The 22,585-nt window shown below is 40.2% G+C and overlaps 1 protein-coding gene across 1 annotated transcript in view; it reads left to right on the forward strand.

The window, feature by feature from the left end:
- Positions 1–22,585, forward strand: part of STK32B (serine/threonine kinase 32B) — a 156,371-nt gene that overhangs the window by 93,849 nt on the left and 39,937 nt on the right. The window contains exons 5-6 of the mRNA XM_018924889.3: positions 13,451–13,488; positions 21,299–21,388. Coding sequence (XP_018780434.2) covers positions 13,451–13,488; positions 21,299–21,388 — 128 coding nt within the window. The remainder of the gene's footprint in view (positions 1–13,450; positions 13,489–21,298; positions 21,389–22,585) is intronic.

Genomic DNA, 22,585 nt, shown 5'->3' on the forward strand with positions numbered 1-22,585 from the left:
GATTTTATGATAAAACTGTGGGCCCTCTTTCTATACTCAGATACTGCCTTTGCTATCAGGCTGAGTTTAGATTGCAAATATTTTGGGCATCTACTCTTTGGACAGACAGTAGCAATAAAAGAGAAATTGGTGGTAAGATAGATGGATTTGAGGGCTCCAAGATAAGGATATCATCTACCTGCATCAAGTGGGGCAGAGATGTCCAGAGGGGAGCTAAGATGGTTGGGAAAAAGACCAGGGAATGCAGAGTGTGGTGTAGGAGTGGGCAAGAGAAAACTGCTGTGGAAAGAGTCAGACACTAAAGTTAGGAGTGAGACGAGGGAGTGAGCATAGAGGTGCAGTAACAGAGGAAACAGGAGCTTGGTGGCAGTGTGTGGACTCCCAGTCCGTGGGATAACATTTACTGAAGGCTCAGTGGTTTTGATATGTCTTTCTTTGTCATTGTAGGGGTCAAACAGCTTTATTTACCAACTGTGAAAACCTCTGCTCAGAGCTCTGCAGATAAAAATTAATACACAGACATAAAGATCAATCTCTCTGTGTATTTCTAGAGAAGCTGATGATGTCAGGAAATGCAGTTTTACATTTCCTATGTTTCTCCCCCAAGTTGCTACAATAATTAAGATATGATCTTCATTAAAATATCAGACCAACAGGACTACTCAATGAGTGTCAGAGGTCTATTTTGAATGAAATCCAATAAAAAATAATGGATGTATTTTCAATAATCAGTAACAGTTACTAATATAGTCACTTAACAAGACTTGCTGAGTGGAAAAGCTATTGCCAGGATGCTGAATTTCTCAGCTTTTATGCTAATTAAATGTATTAGTTATCTAGAGTTCTGCCTTTAAAACCCACAGAGAGTCACAGCTTGCCTCTTAATTTGAGATGCTGCAGAATTTTCCCCTGGTGGTGCTTCTTCAACTGTCTTCTGCAAATCTCCTAAGCCACAGAAATGCTTTACAGATGCACCCAATGCAAACACATGCACTTACATATGTAAAGAGAGTTAACACTAATTAAAGTACCAGCTTATTTCCCTGAGTCCCAGAGTACCTCTGCTGCTGAAACTAAGAATTATGAGCGTGTACTTAAGGAAATACATTTCCAGCAGACAGTCTTTTATCCTGTCATTATTGTTTAATATTTGCTTTTGGAAGAGACAGTGTCAAAAAGGAATAGCATATGAGATCTGCAGCTGAGAAATGGAATTATTAAGCCTTAGTTGTCTAGATTTTTGAACCTATACATGAGACCATTGTAACTCTTCAGTTAATGGGGTCGGTAATTCCTGTTGTTCCCTCCTATGAAACATTTGGTCACAAGTTTCCTTACATGAGACAAGATCTTTACTCCCCAAGCTGAAATGTGGCTCCAGTTGTACACAAGCAACAAAAAGTTGCACCACTGTGTGGTATTTCCAAGTTCCCTGCATGCCACAAACAGCTGAGCCTGTGAAGTCCACCTGCCTTGGAGAGAAGAAAGGATCCCCCGGGCTCCTTCCACAGACATCTCCCTCTAAGCTTCACACAGATGGAAGATAATACAGAACTTCAGAAGGTTCATGCTACTAATGAGAAGTATGGGGGTTTTTTAAGGCAGCAACTAAAAAAATTCTGAAGTGTGCAAGGTGTTTTAAATACAGCACAATTAACCATGTATGAAGGATTGCGTTGTTCGTGGTGTGAGATGACGTCAAACAAGACAATGAGAGCCTGGAGTGTGACTCTTGCAAGAGGCTTAAACACCTGCCTGCACTTCTGTGATAACACCTTACAATAATTTGACTTGAGAACATCCCCAGTTGTTTTCATAATTTCACACAGCATGCAAGATTTTTTCTTATGTCTTTAAAAACTTAGTCCACAGCTCACCAAGATTTAAATGAGGGAGTGTGTACTTTTATAATTGTCTGTTCAGAAGCCAACCTGGCCAAAAAATCTATAAAACTAAAAGAATCTATAAAGCTTTCAGTTGATCTAAAAACAGGCAGTCATATGAATGGCTTCTGCACTCCAAAGACTGTGATGTTTATACATCTGAGGGCAATAAATGGGTATATAGATGCCTAATTCACAAAAGAACCTAATCCAAATGTTTTAACCTGAGATCAGAATCCCATATCTATTTTTACTTGAATAAATAGCAAGAATAATCCTTACAATCATTTCAGTGCAAATAGTTACTCTAGCAGCAGTTTCTCTGCACAGAGCCTAAATTCATCTTCAACCCTACTGTATTCTTGCCTAGTAATCCAGTTAACCAGGCACTGCAGTCTGTGGGCTCAAACAATATCCAGCCAATTCCTGATTTCTCATTCAGATTCTTCAAGAGGAGTTAGAATGCATGTCTGCTTGATTTCAGGCAACAAGCAATATGTTGTTGACATCTCCTAGAATAGAGAAATTTCCTAGAAGGGTGGAGTACTGAACTAGGAATTGGGTTTGGGTCAAATGTTGCCTGCCAAGTCTCATGTATTCTAAACAGCAATATGCATTAATACACATGTTTATTGCTCTCTGAGTTTGTTTGCAAATGTTCCTACTTAAAAACATACAAAATTATTCTTACAAGCAGCTTATTACTAAGATATGTGAAGCTCAACATAGAAAAGTGTCATGGGACATGCTACTGATGTTTCAGGTGGTAGCAGGTCATTTCTTTAATCATTTATGAAATATAATTTTCTTTTCTGGAATAGACTGCACCTCCCTTCCTGGTGCACCACAGTAAACTCCTGTATACATTAAATCCATAAAATAACCCAGAAGGGCAAGTATATGCAGGACATCAAGGTTCCCTTGTCTGTGGAAAGCATTCAATATCCTCTTGGTGATATGTTCTGGTTGTGTATGTTATGGGATGCCAGGTGGTCAGCTTGAGGAATTGAGGTCCAAATACTCATATCCATGTCAGAGGCACAAGCCAGCAGGAGATGCTGTCAGTGGTGAGGGTGATTTGGGGCCTCAGACCAGAGTGAACCACAGAGCTTCACATGGCTGTTTCCTGATTTCTGGTCTGCAGCCCTTCTCCCTGCTGCACTGCTGCTGAGACTCAGAGCAGCAGTAAATGTGCTTATTGGGACGTTGCTCTGCTGCATTGAGCCCAGGCACTTGGTGAAAGCCTGGAACCTTCAGAAGTTGCTGTTTCTTTCCTTGCTCTGCACATGAAGAGCACCCTTCTGAGCCACACTCCAGTTGCCAGCCGTGTTGGCTGTAACTGGTTGCACTATGGTATGGCTGAAGGAAACAGCTGTGAAATAATGTGATAATATTAATGTAGGTACTGTTGTTCTAGCAGGTGGCACATGAACCTTTAGGTATAGAAGTTGGTAGAGGGTTTAAGGTAAATATTAGGGATATTATACAGTAATTACACACTTAAGAACAGTGGCTGACAAGCACACCTGTGTGCTTGGAATTTTATAAATTTTCTTTTTGAATTTGCCTGATAAGCTGAGCAAACTCTTGTGGATGCAATACATCTGAATGGATCTATTCCATATTTCATGCAGAGAAAAACAAAGGAGCAGCTATATGAATTTCAGTCATTACAAAACACCACACTTACAATGCTGGCTTTTTACAACAGATGAAGCCAAATGTGCTTATCAGTAACAATGTTCTCCTGATTTGTCTTTAGGCAGAGGGCAAATGTCATCAATTTCTTCTCTCATTTAGTTCCACACATGGATTTCTGCCTGTGAAAATTGGAAGAGAGCCTATGCCTTCTACTGGAGGGAGACTGATAGCCTTGCAGTTGCTGGCAGAGTACACACCAAGTACATTCTCCCTTATTTCTAGTCAGAAGCTCTGTACACAGGGCCATGGAAGAGAGCATCACCATTGCAATGCATACACTTTCCTGCTGTGCCAGATAATTCTCTCCAAGTGCCACGCTCCAGTTCATGCCTAATGAGTCGTGCCCTTCCCATGGTTATCAGAGGTGTCACCTGCTCTTAAAAGCTGATTCACTCAGAGTGGTTTGACCCTTGGACATGTACACATAGAAGGTCTCAGCAATACTTGACACTACAAGACAGAAAATATTAGAGTCATCAGCTGTGAGATTATCAAAAATTACTGCCCTGTGGTTTTGCACGCCTCCTCCACGTGATCTGAAGAAGCATTTGGCTAAAGAAGCTTTTTATTTGCAATGCAGTGATGGCATCATCAGTGTTGACAGCTGTCCCAGGTTCCCTTCAGCACTGTGTGGAATTCCAAGACCTATACCTGTTAACATTAACTCCAGAAAACAGTTCCAGCAAAGGAAGTGTAACATTTGCCATTACTTTAAGTCCTTCAGGCAAAATGAAAACTAATCATTGGATTGCCTGCAAGTTGCTTGTGCTTATAAATGTTTAGTTGAAAAAGAACCATTGTGTCAGGAAGACAAATCCTGGATGATAAAGCCTGGGCTTTGTTATAGAAAAGCTCAGTTTATAAGGCTGCAGTGGTACTTTCCAAACCCATTCTCTGAGATATCAGCACACAGGAGACTAAGTACAGATTCACAGACTCCTTTGGGCAAATCTTTCTAGCTTTTATAACATTTAAGAATCTTTGCATATTTTCCTTGCTACTGCAGTATATAATTACCTCTGTGGTAAAGCAATTTTGGGTTATTCAATAAGAACAATATAATGAAATAATCTGTGTTTAATATTTTTATTTTAATTTGACATCTGTGGAAATTCAGAAGTTGAACAAAGCCATATTATTTGGCTATATATACCCAGACATTTGAAAGGTTAGCTATAGGATTCCTTTATGGTAAAAAGGTAATTCTCCTTAAGCTGGGATAACAGCATATATTACAACTATTTATCCAAGCTAAAACTGACAAATACAGTGTTTCCAAAGCCCACTGGCCATCCAGACAAATATAGATATCATTACTGCCACCTATTGCTACAAGGAAAGAATTGAAGATGTTTTCATATTTGTATATTTCCACATGGGGATAAAACTGGAAAATAACAAGCTTGTTCCAGTTAAGGCATTTGTAAATAAACATGTTTTGATATCTTCTTTGACAGTTTTATTTTCAGAGCTATATAAAATTGGCTAGAACAAGCATTAAGACAATCCAACATTGTCATGGACACCTGGTAAAAAATAGAGCTAAACTAGAAAGGAACTCCAGGCACCACAACCCAGCACCACAGTAACTTGTTTTGTATAACTGGTACTACAACCCCAAGCCTTGAGCCAGGTGCCCAGATATTATTTAAATGCACTTAGGGAGAGGAGGCCCTCCAGTCATGGGTGAGAGCTTTTTCACTTGTGACAATTATTGCAGCAGTTAGAGTTTTCAAACAGGCTAGACAATGGTCCTGCCACACAGGTTGTCCCACAGAAGGAAAAGGCTCCAAAATGTGATAATGGACTGGATGATGGGAGTTTGATTAGAAACATGTAAATGCTTGCTACCAGTAGTCAGAAGTATTATGGATTTTTTTTTGTTGTTGTTATTTCTGCATTAAAGACCAGGAGGGGAAATTGCAGAGAAAAACAGAATTATCTAATACCTCATCTTCTCAGCTAATTTCCAGTTTTATTGAATTGTTTAGATTTCAAAATTACAGTGATGCAGAGGGTCATATACTGTCACAACATTCATTTGAGCAGGAACAGAAGGCTCTGAAGTTCTTTTTATGAAAGGACAGTAAGTGGCAGCAATTACTGCTGAAATCTAAGTGAGTGGTATGTGAACAGGCAATCAGAGGCCTGGAGCAGTCCAAATCTTTCATTCCCATTCATCTAATTGTAAATAACAGTAAAGAACTCTGAGATTCTTACTATGATCTTTTTCAAAAACCATTAAGCAGTTCTGGAAACTAGAAACAATGTTGGTCAGGAACAGAAAAATAAAAAGATAAATGAGTGATGAGGTGTTGGCAAAGTGAAGAAAAGATTCATCACACTTCATAAAGGCTTTTTCTTGAGCAAGTCCTCCTGGTAGGTGCCCTGCACAGTTCAGCTCTGGAAGATACCCTCAGTTCTGGGCTACCCTCACAGAAGCAAAGCATGTTTGGAAAAATTCATCTCGTGGGTGTACTGTAGCTAATACATATTGACTTTATCCAAAGCATCAATAAATTCAGCTAAAGAAAACCTCAATATCTATGCAGTCACTTCTTTTATGAACTTCATGCCTTGGATATTGGTATTATTTGTGAGTGTAATAAAAAAATAGGAAGGAAATAAGGTCCCTCTCTGTGAAAATCAGAATTTGTTTACATTTCTTTCCATAACTAGGAGAAAACCCTTTACCATACATTATGTGGTTCAATTCAGTGCTTTGATCCAGTGATGTCTCATGTGAACTCAAATAATCCACAGCTGAAGCTTTTATTTCCCAATTCATTGCCCTTTTTATGGCTGTTGAGAACTGCTATGCCCTAGTATTAATCTTAATGCCTATTTCCATGTAAGGAGAAAATTATTATCACTAGACACAAACTGCATGATTAAGAATAAACCTTTAACTCAGTATTTTAAGGTTTATTCTACATAACAGTTGGGTTGTTAGCACTTAAGAGAAGTATGTACTAGAAAACCTTGATTGGAGTGAAAACAAGGCTGGCTGAAGCCAGTGTAATCCTTCCACTGACCTCAAGGGCCTTTGTCTGACTCTTTATCCTTTGTCTGAATCCTTATCCTTCTTTTGCATCCTCATGAGAATGCAAAATCCATCTAATCTGATTTCTCTGTGATGTGTTGAAACTGTCTTTGAGAAAATAAACCCTTAGCATTCTGCAAGGACATGGGTGGCCTTCACTGTGAGCCAATGAATGTTCAGTGATTCACATGTGAATTTTGGGTTACTACACCCAGAATTTTGGTTAACTACACTCAGACTGAGACAAACATGTCTTGTGGCCCATGGATTTTTGTTGTCCATGGGCTCTAGTCATCATCCTGCCCTGGAGGAGGAGGTAGACAGTGTCTGTATTTGCTGTAGAAGTGCTTTCCTCAATCAATTAGATTAATCTTAGCTGGAGTAACTCTAGCTGGTAGTTCTGTTATTCACATCAATGCTTAAATCTTTGCAGAAGCATTTTTATGAAATTATGTCTTGTAGTAATCAACTTGAGTTTATTTCTCTGTTGTAAAAATAAAACTGTTTGTTTAGCTTTCTTTGGTTTTATGGAAATGAATCCACATTCATGTTCCAAAAGCAAATAGACAAGCTTTTTTGACCACTATTATTTGTTTCATCACAGCTTACAGGTCTCTGTTTTTAACTAAGAAATCAAATCTATTTGTTCTTTATTCAAAGGAATTTTTTTGTTTAGCCTTAGATCTTTTCTTTTTTGACTGTTTTCTTACAAATCCTAATTAATTATATAACCAGAAGGACCAATGTTATTTAAAATTACTGCATAGCACCTTTTTAAAATTATTTTTTGTAACCTAATTAAAGTTAGTTGCTTTCAATGTGAAGTGGTAGACACTGAACCAGCCATCAATTTTTTTCTTGAGAAAAATGGGCAAATAATGGTTGAATTAATCAGAGATACTCCTTTCTTTTGTAGATGGATATTTCAAGTCCAGACAGTAAAAACAGAGACAAAAAGTTATGAAGCCCTGATTGATCATATCACATGAAACTTTTTTGAGGTTGTATTGAATTTCAAGCCTTAGAGCAAGTGCCTTATTTCATCTAATAAGGAACACAAAAGCGTGACCTCTGGAGGGTTATTTATGGTCATTGATCCAGGTGAGCAATTCAGATTCTCCTTTTGATGTATATATATATATATATATATATATATATATATATATATATAATTCCTGTCATTTTATCTGACACTAGCAATACAGCCATCTAGATTTAGTCATTCCTACTGAGATTTCTCAGAGTCCTCTTCAGGTGATATAATCCTCATTCTTTTACCACTTACATAGCCAATAAATACTGTGTTACACCTCTCCAGTGCTGAACTGCAGGGCATTTCAATTTTAACCTCATTTCAAGATGAAGATAGGCTATTTATTCCTACCATTTTCTTCATGAGCATTCAAGCCCCATGACAGAATTTAAGAGGTGAAAGCTCTCACTAGCTGCCAGCTGCTATGGACTATCAAAGACTCACTAAATTCCACATATGCAGTTCCCTCACCACTTTCTTCAATCTTTCATGAACTTCCTAGCAGTCAAAAGGAGGGGAAGTAAGACAGTCTTTGAATGTCGATACATTATTTTTCATACACTCAGGCTAATTCAGGGTGGAAGGGAACCCCAGAGACCACTGGCATAATGATCTTCCCAAAGCAGGGTCAGCCTTCAGATCAGAACAGGTTAGTTGGGATTTATCCAGCCAGGCCTTGAAAACCAACAAGGATGTAGACTGCATGACTTCTCCACCTCTGGACTTAGAAACCTGCTTCTGCTTCATAACATCAGAAGGAAACTGATGGAAAAGGTAATTAAAACTGCAGATTCTTGAGCCCAAGTCCTTTAAAACCATTGTCAGCCTTTCCAGGGAGGACACTCTGGCTGGCAGCTGCAGGGAACATGAGCTGAGCCACGTGCATGGTTTTACTCCATGCAGGGAGAAAATCTTCAAGCACATGGGATGCACAGAGAGCCTTGATGTTATAAAAGATACAAGTAGATTATTAATCATTCTTTCCTAACTGGAAATTATATGCAGCGTCTTCTAACTCAACTTTCATCCTTCAGGCAGTTTTATTTTGATATTTGCAGCTAAGGCAATTGAAGAACTCTAGAAATGGTTTCAGAGGCAATATTAACAAATGGCAATTAAATTGTGGGATTTTTCTCTTTTTTTCTATATTGTTCACACCCCTGAGTTTCTTGACCCAGTTTTTATGTTAGTTATGCCTTGTCCTGTCACTGAGCAAAAGACTTTGAAGGTTTCTCTACTCTCATTTCCATGTGGCTCTGATATTTCTGCGTACAAAAACAGTTGGGAGTAGTACTGGTACAGACTGACACAGCTGTATTTATGAGATCAGTGTCAAGGATGCTTCCATAGCTCTGCTGGTCATTGCTTGATGATTGGTGACAGAGAAGCCCAGGGCACATCTGAATCCAAACCATGGTGAATGTGATCCTTGCAAAAGTCCTTCAATTTCTCCTATGAGCTGGTTTTTGGTACCTGGATTATGAAATGAATGTTTCAATGAATTCTCCTAACTAGGGATATGTGTAACAGGAAAACCCTGAAGTTAAGGTGCTGCATTTTAAACACCCTGCTCTTTAAACATCTTACCAATGGGATTTTTTTTTCAGAAAAATTGATGTGTAATCAATCCAAAATTTCACTTACATAGTAAGTTTGAATTTAAACTGCTTAACTAAAGAGGATTTATCTTTTAAATTTGCTAAAACAGTTGTTTAGTGAATTTAATTAGAGTGTTTATCTAGAGAAACTAAATATAACAGACTCCAGAAGCCCTCAGTTCTGAATACATCCAATAACTTGTAATGCACCAGCACCTGGACCCCACTGAACCTTCTGTGCCCTGCTCAGTGCAAGGGCAGAGCAGTGCCCCTGCTCCTCTGCACTCTTTAGGGCTCTCAACAAGCTCAGGAAAACAGAGCTTTTAGTGCTCGCTGCAAACTGGGGCCAATCACCCAGCAGAGAGCTGCTGGAGGGCTCACTGTGTGTGCATGGCACAGAGAGAGAGCTGCTGGAGGGCTCACTGTGTGTGCATGGGCACAGAGAGAGCTGCTGGAGGGCTCACTGTGTGTGCATGGCACAGAGAGAGCTGCTGGAGGGCTCACTGTGTGTGCATGGGCACAGAGAGAGCTGCTGGAGGGCTCAGTGTGTGTGCACAGTGACCCTGTGCTTGTCCTTGTCACCTGCCATGTGAATCCATGCACCTTGCACATCTCCAGGCGTGTGACCCCAGTGCAGCAGCGCTCACTTAATAAACTTGTTTACCTTCTGGCTTAAAATAGCCCACGAGTTTCACTTGCTGTAAGAGCAGTTTAAAATATCCTGTTTGAGGTCTGAGGCAGGGCTGTGAGTCCACCAGGTTGCCTCAGGGAAATTGTGCTGCTGTGTGCAAGGCCATACGCCCTGTGGTGGCTGCCCCCAGCTACATCCTGCCCCTGAGCAAAATGAGCAAAGGCAACAGTGAGGAGCATCCCTGAGGTGGGAAAGGCTTCACAGCTTGTGCACATCTGTATCAAGGATCAGCCACTGTCTGAATTAGTCATGGAAGGATAAGCACAGATCTAATTTTACCACTCAACTTTCTGAACATTACAGACACAAACAGAATGAAGAATATATTTGATGATACATACAGTGGAGTTCTCAATGTCTTTTCTGGTGGCTGTAAAAATGTATAGACTGTTTAATGATGAAATACCATAGCAGATATTCAGATTGTTTGAACTGATCTTCTTCAAAAAAAGATTACAAAGGCACTGTCTTGTAATGAACTATCCCTGGGTTCTGTATTGTTACACACATGGCAGTAGCTCATAAAGATGAATTTCTCTTTTTGATCAGTTTTGTTCTTGGTGAAGTGATTGTACAATTCTAATTCTTCATTTTCTTTAACTGGGGAAAAGAGTTTGGAGCACTGTTGGATGTATCACTGATTTTAGGAAGCCACAAAAAGACCCAAATGTACATGTGTATGACCCCAATCTTTTTACCCACCTGAGAAGTGCAGAGTCAGTTTGTACTTGTTAAAATTTGTGAAGGCAAAGTTTAAAATATTTAATCCAGCTGTCAAAACTATTACTTACTTACTTCCATGGAAAGTTATTGCTGTATTTTCAAGTCATGAATCAACCACAAAGACTATTCAACAGGAAATCACAATTCCAACTCTTTTCACAAAACTATCAGAAACTAAAGACAAAATTACCACTGGAAAATATAGAAACCATCTGAGCAGTAGCTCTTTCAAAAACTCTTTCATCACTTAAGAGATTAGATATAACATTGCATTTAGAATTGCATAGAATCTAAATTGCTAATTTAACCAAATTCAACAAAATTCCAAATTTAAACAAAACACAAACACGTTTCATAATATAAATAAATATATTTATCCCTTCAGTTTTTCTCACAACTTCACCCATATGAAATCAGGAAAGGAAAGATTATAGTATGGTAAATGATATTCCATGTGATTACAGGGGAAAGGAAAGAGAACTCAGAGTCTGGAAGATTTTGGGTGAATTAGGCTCTATGACAGATGCTTTTTTTATTACACAAATAGCTGGAACTGCTGCTGAATCAGACAATTCTAGATAGCCAGTATTTAACACTGAAATATTGGTTTAACTTTAAATTTCCATGCCAGATAGTTCCTCATAATGAGATCCTGTTCCTTACACAGATATATATATATATATATATATATATATATGCATTCTACATTATTTCCAAATGTGCAGAGAATTATTCAAACTAATTTCTTATTCATACTGTGTTTCCTCAGCTTCCACCACATAAATTATAAAAATAATTAGAGAATACTTCATAATTTCATATGAATCTCAGCAAGGGCTAGAAAGCATGGTTTACAGAATGCTAAGGAAAGTGTAGCTTTCCTTCTTCTGTCAAAAAGAATGTGAAACTTAGGTGATGACTGAGTTCATATCATGCATGCAAACAATAAATATATTATAATTGCTTTTGCTATCTTATTCCAGTGTAATGTTTACTTTAGGAGTCCTTCTCTACTTTAAATTTGGGAAAAAAATATGGTGTAACAGATTTTCGTTTTGCAACACTTCACTTTTTTGATTATTCCATTTATGGGCACGTTGGCAAAAAACTTTCCTAGGAAATGTTTAAATTGGAATAATCAAGCCATCTCTTACCTCAAAGAGGTCACAGAGGTGGGAGCCTTTGCAGTTCATTTGTAGACATTCAAGGGCTTATTTTCCAGTTTATGGTTCCTTGTCTTTTGAGGTAAGTGGAAAGTTCAGCCCAAGGGCCAAAACTGTTGCTCAAGTTGTTCAACTGTTGCTCTGCCCCTCTGGCAATGCCTCACTGAGAACAAGGAGCTTCAAACCTGCATGAAGTGCAGGCTGCCAGTGACAAGGTGGTGCCACACAGCACTGCCCCAGCAGGGTCACCCCAAGTGCCAGTGACAAGGTGGTGCCACACAGCACTGCCCCAGCAGGGTCACCCCAAGTGCCAGTGACAAGGTGGTGCCACACAGCACTGCCCCAGCAGGGTCACCCCAACAAGTGCCAGTGACAAGGTGGTGCCACACAGCACTGCCCTAGAAGGGTCACCCCAAGTGCCAGTGACAAGACAGTGCCACACAGCACTGCCCCAGCAGGGTCACCCCAAGTGCCAGTGACAAGGTGGTGCCACACAGCACTGCCCCAGCAGGGTCACCCCAAGTGCCAGTGACAAGGTGGTGCCACACAGCACTGCCCCAGCAGGGTCACCCCAAGTGCCAGTGACAAGGGGGTGCCACACAGCACTGCCCTAGAAGGGTCACCCCAAGTGCCAGTGACAAGACAGTGCCACACAGCACTGCCCCATCAGGGTCACCCCAAGTGCCAGTGACAAGACAGTGCCACACAGCACTGCCCCATCAGGGTCACCCCAAGTGCCAGTGACAAGGTGGTGCCACACAGCACTGCCCCAGCAGGGTCACCCAGCCCCAGCTGAGCCTCACCAGGGCTGGTCTGGCCAGCAAAGCCAAGACATGAATTTCCCCTGAGCAGCTCCTCACCAATGGCAGTAATTCTGGGCCAGGAAAGGGGGTGGGAGTGCCTGACAGTGGTGGGGAAAAGTTGTTCCCATCCCTCCTCACAGAAGCATGGACTTGTGTCCACAGAAGATAATCCTGAAAGTGCAGCTCTCTAGGGCAATATCATTCTCTTGTGCCAAGAATGACAGAGTCAAGCTGATGCTTCAGCCTGTCATAATTTCCACCTTCCCTTATCCCTGCTCCTTTTCCCAGCATGGTGCTTGGTCACAGACAGCCAAGTGGGGATCTGGGAGTGACAGCAGAGCTGCTGGACAGACTCAATTAGCACAAGACAGATCACAGAGTGACCATGCATGGCAGATTAGCAGGGTCTGGCTCACAGGGTAAGCCACCTATGCTTCCAATTAAATTATTTCTGTCAAATGTGGAGTCCCTGAAGCAATCAGGCACCTTCTAGATGCAAGTCTGCCTTCTGATTTTACTGCTGCTATACAGAATAAAGCACACAATCTTGAAAACCATACCCATGTCAATGCTAACCATATGAAAACAAAACTACAATAAATGGAAACCCAGAGAGCCTCTCTAGCATGCATGTTTTCTCAGGGCAGTAAAAATAGGTTGATAAAAATCATTTGCCTTTATGTACTATATGGTTTTAATTTGGTTTGTAATCATTTAAGTGACATAGTCGTCATACCCAAATGGGAAAAACTTTCAAATTGCAGATTTCCTTTGGGTACAAAATGTAATGTTTTCTTTTCCTTATTTTCCAGGGACATCAAACCTGACAACATACTACTGGATGAACATGGTAAGTGAATATTGCTTTCCCTCAGAATCTTTAATTCCTGAGATCTCAGCAGAAGTTATCAATTCATGGGATCAAACAGGAGCAAAGAGCTGTCACATGGCTGGGGGAAGGAATTCCCTGAAGCCTGTAAAGGGTCTATACACTCACTAAATGTGGTGATATCAGTAGGACAGTGCTAATTACCCACGCTAATTACCTCAGGCTTACCTTACAGAAATGAAGTTCTTTTGCAAGAAAAAAAGCTATTCTTGAAGTCTTTAACAGCTCTAATTAAGCTGCAACATAACAACATCATTTTAACAAAATCATCAGATTTCACTCAATGGAAAAATATGCTGGATATATGCACCACAAATATATTTGGTAACAGAGTAAGCATAACAAATTCACCTAATATGAGCCTAACCAGGTGTACAGGAAGGAACTTTATTTTAGCCCTGGCCTCTAAGGTGGCACAACAGTTTCCTATATGCTTGACTTTACCCCTAGGTCTTTCTTACAGTTCATTAAACAAATTATGCTTACACAAGGTATCATGTAATTGGATATGCACAACATTTCTGACTGAGACTTTCTCTCAGTGACTCAGATTTCTTTGGCCTCATTGAAGAAACCTATTCTGGTAAAATAAAACCTATTCTGTAGTAAATATTTAGTGTTACACCATTCACATTATCTTACATCTTCAAGCAGTTAAATTGACTTACTTTCATTTTAGATATTTGTGCTCAGTAAAACTAGTTTCACTGTAATTTATCTGTATGGCTTAGGGAACATACCTCAGGAATACAGAAGTAATGAAAACAGAAGATTTTTCTTAAAAGTGATCAATCTAATTTACAAATAAAAAAAAAAAAAAAAAAGGAAACAACCTGTCCCAAAAAACATATAAAAACATGTATAACACGTTCAAAATCATTCTGGCAGAGGAAGTCTGAATTTTTCCATATGCTTTTCATCAAAGCCAAATCTCAGCACTGCTGATCACATGTTCTGATGCATCAGTGGAAATAAATGTTTGATGATCCTGAAAAGAAAAATGGTACATGAAAATGAGATCACCAGCCATTAAAAATGGTGTTCAGCCCCTGACAGAGGATGATTGCATGATCTCCTTGAGAGAATACACATCCCATCTCTGAGGAGAGAAAGTAGGGATGGTTTCAGGGTTTATTCTCTGAACCAGAATCAGACCCTCTAAGGAAATTAATTCATCCACTTTTCAATGTTCTTTCTCAGCTTTCCCAGAAAGCTCTTCCTCCTATGACTAACACTAATCTCTAATATTAGTAGTAGTTCTCTGTTCTGCCGTCATATATCTGAAATAAAATTATTCCAGTGACAGCTGAAGGAACCACCTCATGTTTCAGGGGAGCTATTACAATTGTATTGTAGATAAAAAAGCCTTTTAGAATTCTCTCAATGACAGAATTCCAGTTCTTCTTCTATTCCTTTCATTTTAACAGTTTAGAACAATATAACTGAAGTGACAGCATTTAGATTTGGAATCTACTAAGTATGGCCCATGTTGTATTTTTGTCTAAATATCAAAGAAATTAAGGACACCTTTAAAAGTTAATGATCTATTAACTATAATGTCAAAGAGACATGGAATTTCTTAAATGCAGTCAAACAAGCAGTGATAAACAGAGTAGTCAATTGGCTCTTTTAGGAGATGAGAACATTATTCCTATTTGGTAGCACCATTGAAATTAATGTTCCTGGTGGTTCTGCAGAAATTACAAACTCTACTTTTGCATCCAGGCTCAGTGACCACACCACCAATGCAATTTGTTTACAAAGAGCCTGCAAGAGTTTGAATACCTCTCAGGCAAGTTTTCCACAACCTGGTTTCATGCAGCAAAATCCATGCTTGGTTTACTGAGGAAGGCACCTTGCCAGGTCAGATCCAAGACCTTGGCCAGCAGTTCCTTGCAACTGGGGACAAGAGGGGACATTTGTGGAACCTGCATTTTGCCACTTTGCCATCAGTGTTGCCTATCACCCACAATTTTTTGTGGTAGGATATCGAATCACCTTCATATATTCCATTTAGAATGTGAAGAAAATCTTGTTAATGAGTTAGCTGCCTCCTTCAAGCTGCAGCTAACATTGGCCTCTACAATCTTCTGGAGCAACAAATTGTAGAAGTTTACCATCCTTCAAGAGAGAAAAGTGATTTCTTTAAATGAACATTCTTCTTTTTGAAAGAAGAATGTTTTAAAACATTCTTCTTTCAAAAAAAAAAAACCAAAAACCCGAAATATTTAGAATTCCAGGATTTGGTGAATAATAACTTATAATCACCAGATTCAAGATATTCAAAAACTCCTTCAGCACCCTCCTGTCAGCAGAAGACCCTCATATTTTTCAATGTCTCTCTACTGGGGAGATGTTTTGCCCCTCTCTCTCTTGGCAAAGGTAGAGTTGCAGGTATTCAGGCTTTCAGTTTCAGGGCAGAAGAGCAACCACAGTGGATCAACAACCCATCTAATTGAGTTTCTTATCCCCAGGACTCTCCAAAAAGTGAATGGCAGAGCAGAATATCTAAAAAAAGACTAGTTTTTGTGGGACTTTCCCCAAAGTGAATGACAGAGCAGAATATAAAAAGAGACTGTTTTTTGTGGGACTTTCCCCATGTACTCACCCAACCTCCAGCTTCTTGTGACTGAAACATTTCCTGGCTCATGGGAATCACATATTTAACAGCTCCCAGTGACCATTTCTGAGATCTTTCCTTGAGTGAAGAGAACTTTTATCATCGTTGACATCTTCTGTCAGGATCCTCATCTTAAATACAGATTATGTGAAGACCGACTATCTAGTTGTTCATGTTGAAGGTCCAACTTGCTAATTTCACTGAATAATTGCTATTTCTGATCTTGAAACTGTCTCCTGTTGGTTCTCCATACTGAAATCACAGATCTAGTATTTCACTCTTAGACTTAACAGGGCTATTTACATGTTATTGGGTTTGGGGGGTTTCTTAGATGGATTTTTGCATCTGATTGTGATAATTTTACTGAGTAAAATAATTTCACTTATGAGTAAATGAAATTAATTGAAGCTGGAATTCATTTATAATATATTATTATACTGGTTTGTGATCATCAAAGTTTTCCTAAAGCTCTGTTTCACTGAATACATTTCAGCACTTATTTGGAAACTCTCAGCAAAATTGAAAGATGTAGCCAAGGAGCAATCTTGGCATTAAAACCAAAAATGGGATGAAAAATCTACTCCAAATTAACTGGAATCTCAGTATTAACTTCTGAATACCAGAACTGCCAATATTATTGCTATATACTGATGTCTGTGAGACAATTTGCAGGAACTCTATCTTGTTTAACCCTCCAGTGTTGATTAATAAGAAAAAAGATTCCAGCATAATTCATTTACCTGAAGCTGTCTAGATTTTGAAGGTGTATCTGAAAAACTTACATGCCCACATGGCCATTCAACAGCCTAACATTTTGAAGTGCAGAGCTTTGCTACAGCCATGGAATTTCCACCAGTCTCCCTAACGATAAATGTCAGACTGCCAAGTCATGCCAAGTTCAGGTGGGTACAAGCTTAGGCTCTCTCCTAGATGAACCCAGAGAGGTTTTTAAATTCTTCATAGGCTTTTACTTTCTGAGAGCAAATCAGATTTGACTGTAGTTCAAAATGTTACTGTTCTGAGATTTACAATCAGCTCTGGTGCTGCTGAGTTGATGGCATTAACTCCAGTATAATATTTCTTCTCTCTGTCATCACATTCACCCCTTTGGTTTCAGACTCTGAGAAATTCAATGAGGTTTGAAATCATGTATATTTTCCTCTGCTGAATGTTAGTCAGCTAGCCCCAGACAACTTTCAGGATTTGTTCTCATTTTCATTATGATTTGCCCCAAAATTAAATCCAAACACAGATCATTTGCTGATTACCTCATGTACTGCAATTTCAGACCATGCTGAAAAGTGAGACACAGAAGTCACATCACATAAAGCTTTCCAGTCACACAGTGTTCTGTGGGTAGTTAGAGCCTTAACTGGGAGCTGACTGAAGGAATGTAATTTTGAAACAATTTCCACTGAGATGCTTTCATCTGCAAATGTATGTGTTGGTGTATGTGAAATCTGCATTTTGAGATGGTTTGAAAAAGCCACTCTGCAGAGAGTCAAAGGAATGTGATCATTTGCATTTTCTGCTACCATCATCTTATTGTATATGGGGCCATGCAGTTCCAAGGATTAAGGAATGAGCTCCTTCCCTGGGCTACCCTGAATTCAGTTAGCTCTGCTGAATCTCTTGTGCACTGCTCTGCTTCACTGCTCATAAGAGCTAAATCCAAGTGACACTGGCATTCTGCTGAGTTCAATGTTATAAGAAGGTACAGGCTAGGTTTTGGACATTTAATTGCTCACAATGATACCCAGAAATGGAGATTAACTACAAGATATGAAGCTCAGATGGGAAAAAGTTCCCACAAACAGAAACTTTGCCAGCAGTAAGAAGCAGGTGGAATCCCAGCATATTCACTGCAGCAATAGCAGCCTTCCCTTCTCCTATGTGCAAGAGTTGCTGTAAAAACTTCTCTTAGAGGCTGATTAGAAGGACTCTTGCAGAGAACTGGAGTCTAATTGTCTCCTGAAATAGTCACACAAGGAATGAAAAACTTCAAAAAACTAAAACAAACCAAAACCAAACAAAACTAAAAAAAAAACCCAAAAAACTCCACCCCAAAACCAACCCTCTGAGTTCCTTAGGGTTACAAGAGTTGAAATCATCCAGTGGTGTGCACAGACAGGCAGAGCTCTACCTCAACACCCCTTCAGAGCTCCTTCACTGACCACAGGCACGTGGGGTTCACCCCTGCTCTGCCTCTGTCCCACACAAAGCCCCTCTCCATGCCCTCAGCCCCCACCAGGCACCTCCCCTGCCTGCAGAACACCTTCCTTTAACTCCAGCACTAATCAGCAGTCCCTCAAGCACCAGGCAAAGGCAGCCTGCAGACAGTCTGAGGGTTGAGGAGCAGCTCAGTGGTGGGGAAAAGCAAAGGGGCAGCTTTTCCAGCAGTAAACTGTGCCCTACCTCATGTTCAGGAGCTGCCTGTTGCTGTATGGGCAGCAGGATGCAGAGGAGCTGTGCAGAACCTATCTTCATTACTCATCCCTTACCTTCCAGAAAGGCATTTTTAACAAAAAAAAAAAAAACCCACAATACATACAACATTTCATGTGCGCTGTTTTGGTTTTGTTAAATGAAAAGAAATCTAATTAAGGAGAGAGAAAATAATGCCCTGCAGGAGAGGCAATTTTCATTGCAAATCACCTATTTGGATCAGTCTGAATGGATGTGATGCAACAGATGCTTTGCAATGGGCAGTCATAGTGGCACTCTAATGGAGCATCCCTTACAATGCTGTCATTTAAGTGCCAGAACTTCATATATACTTCTATTTCTATTATCTGTCAAAAAAAAGAGAGATAATGTTAGGCTACCAAGATCCTTGCAACCTTTCATTCTACAGTGTACATAGAATTGCTTTAAACACTGCTTTATGCAGTGTGCATAAATTGCTTTAAAGGTGGCTTTATGTTTTTCAGTCATCATTTTCAAGCAGCCTTCTGCCACAGTGTTTTATGGTGGCAGAAATAAACTGCAAATATGCTACACTCCAGCCAGCAGGGAGGAGGATACCACCTTGGAATTGTTATGTCAAGCTGGGCTGTGAGCACTGATTCTTGTCATGGCAGCCTAACACTTCCCACCTCTTCTAAAGGGATGCTTTTCCTTAGCTCACACTTTTTCTCTGCCATGTGTAGAGGGCTTCCTGGCCTGGGCATCTTAAGATAAAAGTGTCTATAAAATGCAAGCAGGTTTTTAAAAAAATTTGCAGAAAAGTGGGCAAAGCATTTAATTGAAAACTTTTACTGTGTCTCTCATTTGAAGAAACAGCTTAAAGTTTAGCAGTGGGGAGTACCTTCTTCCTTTCCCCCTTCAAAATCAGCTGAGATCTGGCCAAATTAGGGTCCTCTGAGAATTTCAGTTCCTACATGCACAGCTGCACAATTAGAGCTTGGCTGATCCATTGCCTGTGGTCTTTGAACAGGATCTAGGTTAGACTGTTGGAGCAGCATGACATTTTGTTGAGACTGCTCTTCCTCCATCAGGCACCAGGGAAAAATCCATCAGTCATTTGTTACACTATTTTCATCTTTGGCAGTAAACATGATTAAAACCCTCCCTTGCTTAACAACTGCATCATGCCCAAAGCCTGATCCATTCTGTGGGTTGAATGAGACTGAGACCTTGATAAAAAAAACCCCACACAAATTTGTCACTCAGAAGTCTAGCTCAACACATGATGTATTAATCCTGATCTGAGTGCAGAGCCAAGATGGGGAAGGGAGGCCCTACCCCTGTCCTCCATGGCACTGCCAGATGTAATCACAGCAAGGATAGCACCTGCATCACTCCACAGCACTAGTCCTTGAGCAAAGATGCAAAACCTAACAGAAGACTTGACAAATTAAAGCTTTCCATATTTTCAAGCTGGATTTCCATCCAGTTTCCCTTCCTATAACAAACCAGGATTAGCAGCTATTACTCCACAGTGGTGGCGCAATTGAAGCTATGCTTATCATAAACTATCCCAGGAAAAGAATAATGGAAGGTTTGGGCCATTCAGCCTCATTAGAGCAGTTCAAATCATGCCTGGCTTGTCAGGCAGCACATTCTCAGGCTGATTTCTGCCACTTACTGTTCATCTTGCCACCTGCTGTCAAATGAGTGATGATTTGGGATCTGCTCCTGCTACATACACATCTTCTGCTACTGTGGATCTAATGTTATACTTATTGAGTGATAAAAATAACATTTTTCTTCTCCTCTCCCTCTTTGCCCCGAGAAGACTCAAAAAGTCAGGCTGATGGTGACCTGTAGTGGATGCAATTGCAGACAGTGTCACAAGTACCTGAGGTGTGAGGGGTGACTGTAGCTGGAGATCAGGCAAATTTCACACCTAGCTTCACATTCTGCCTCTACATGTTTCTTCTGAGAAGACAGAGAGAATAATAGAATTACATAATGGCTCTGGTTGGAAGGAGCTTCAAGGTCATCCTGTTCCATCCCTCCTGCTATGGGCAGGAACACTTCAACCAGACCAGGGCTCAGAGCCCCACCCAGCCTGGCCTGAGCACTGCCAGGGATGGCCCATCCACACCCCCCTGGGCAATCTGTGCCAGTGTCTCACCACACTGCAGGGGGGTCTCTCAAGGACAGAGAGAGAGAAATCCCCTCCCTCAGCCTGCTGGCCGTGCCTCCTTTGCTGCAGTCCAGGACAGGCTCAGCCTTCTGGGCTGCAAATGCACACTGCTGGGGCATCTCCAGGTTTTCACCCACCAGAACCCCCCAGTTCTTCCCCCCAGGGCTGCTCCCAAGGAGTTATCTCCAGTGTGTGCTCATGCCTGAGACTGCCCCCATTCAGGTGCAGGACCTTACACTTGGACCTGCTAACCTTCATGAGGTTCTTGTGGGCCCACTTCTTAGCTTTGTCCATGGCATGAGAAGTTTCAGGGGTGATCAGCAGAAGCAGTTCAGGAGTGCAGACAGGTACTGGGTGCAACCACACAAGAAAAGTATTCCATCACTGTGCTTCCAAATTGATTTTTCTAGTTGAGAGTAACATTTAATATTAAGGTTCTATTAATGTAACATATCTTTCAAATTGTGGTTCTTTCCATTATCACTTAAATGTTAGATAAAGTGAGGAATTTTTGTGTGATGTGCTATTTTAACTTCTGTTTTTACTTTGTGTAATTGCAGGACACGTTCATATCACTGACTTTAATGTAGCAACCATAGTGAAAGGCTCAGAAAAAGCTTCTTCTATGGCTGGCACAAAACCCTACATGGGTAAGTTTTCAATACATTTAAAAATGTAAGAAAAGCCTATATTAAGGCTGACTAATGGTATAGCAAAAGGATTTTAAGTTGTAACAGCATAAAGTAGATGTGATCAACTTCTTTTTTTGACAGTGTGTCAGCAGTGAAAATCTTCAGAGATGAAGGATGTTCTTTTATACAGGAGTTTGATCTCTACACTCTTCTCATCAGTTTCTGTGTGGTTTGGTGAATTCAAATTCAGGAGAATTTGTGTGTTACTTCCTGTAAATCCCCACACCTTGAGACAAGAATATATGATATATTTGCACACAAGAATGTATGATATGTCTTAGGTGAAATGAGCAGCACAGGCATGAGATACAGAGCATTAGGAGGGCAAGGGAAAGATGAGAGACAAGGAAAAGATTTAACCTTTTCATACTAATGGATCTGGTCTAAGTTCACCTCAGATCATGTAGTTGTTCCACTCCTGTAGCCTCCCCCTCACTCATCAGATCTCCACCATATCCATCAACCTCACAAGAAGAAACAGTACCAAAAAAAATCTCTCCTTTCCTTTATGAAGGCTATTACACCATCCACCAACTTACTTTCTCTTCACTGCATCTTCCTCACCTCTTGGAAATGTGAAGATGCTGCAAAAGCCCCACTTGCAGTCTTTACCATTCAGAAAGAGTCTGAAGAAATACCCTTGCATCTATCTGGAGCTGTAAAAAGACAGCAAACCTTTTAGAGCTGTAAAAATCCTCTATTTCAGATGGAAAGTGATGGGTAAGGATTCTCTGTTGCACAGTTTGGATTCCAAAGCTTCAACAAACCAAATATTAAGTGTGTGACAGATATGGTCAGACATTCATTGGTGCTGCTTTCCTCTTTTAGTTTATACCTTTTGTTTTGTGAGGAATTCTAACCTCAGTGAAATTCTACAAGGACTTTTCAGTTGCAGTGACTTCTGATTGTAAGGCTGTATCAAAGGCTTTCCATGTGGCTTCTCCTGAGATGTTTAGACTATGAGACAAACAAAAAACAAACCAGAATTAGGGAGGTTGGCTCTGTGGTTGCTGGCAAGCCTCTATTATGAAGAATTAAAACAACAATTTAACCTTGGTGCAACAAGACAAAGTAACCTTCAAGCATGGTACCTGGTGAGCCCCAGAACCAAGGAAACAGCAGTTTCTGTAAGACAAGCCTTATGCAATGCTGATT

The sequence above is a fragment of the Serinus canaria genome, chromosome 4 (genome assembly GCF_022539315.1).
Source record: "Serinus canaria isolate serCan28SL12 chromosome 4, serCan2020, whole genome shotgun sequence".
In the NCBI taxonomy this organism is placed as follows: Eukaryota; Metazoa; Chordata; class Aves; order Passeriformes; family Fringillidae; genus Serinus; species Serinus canaria.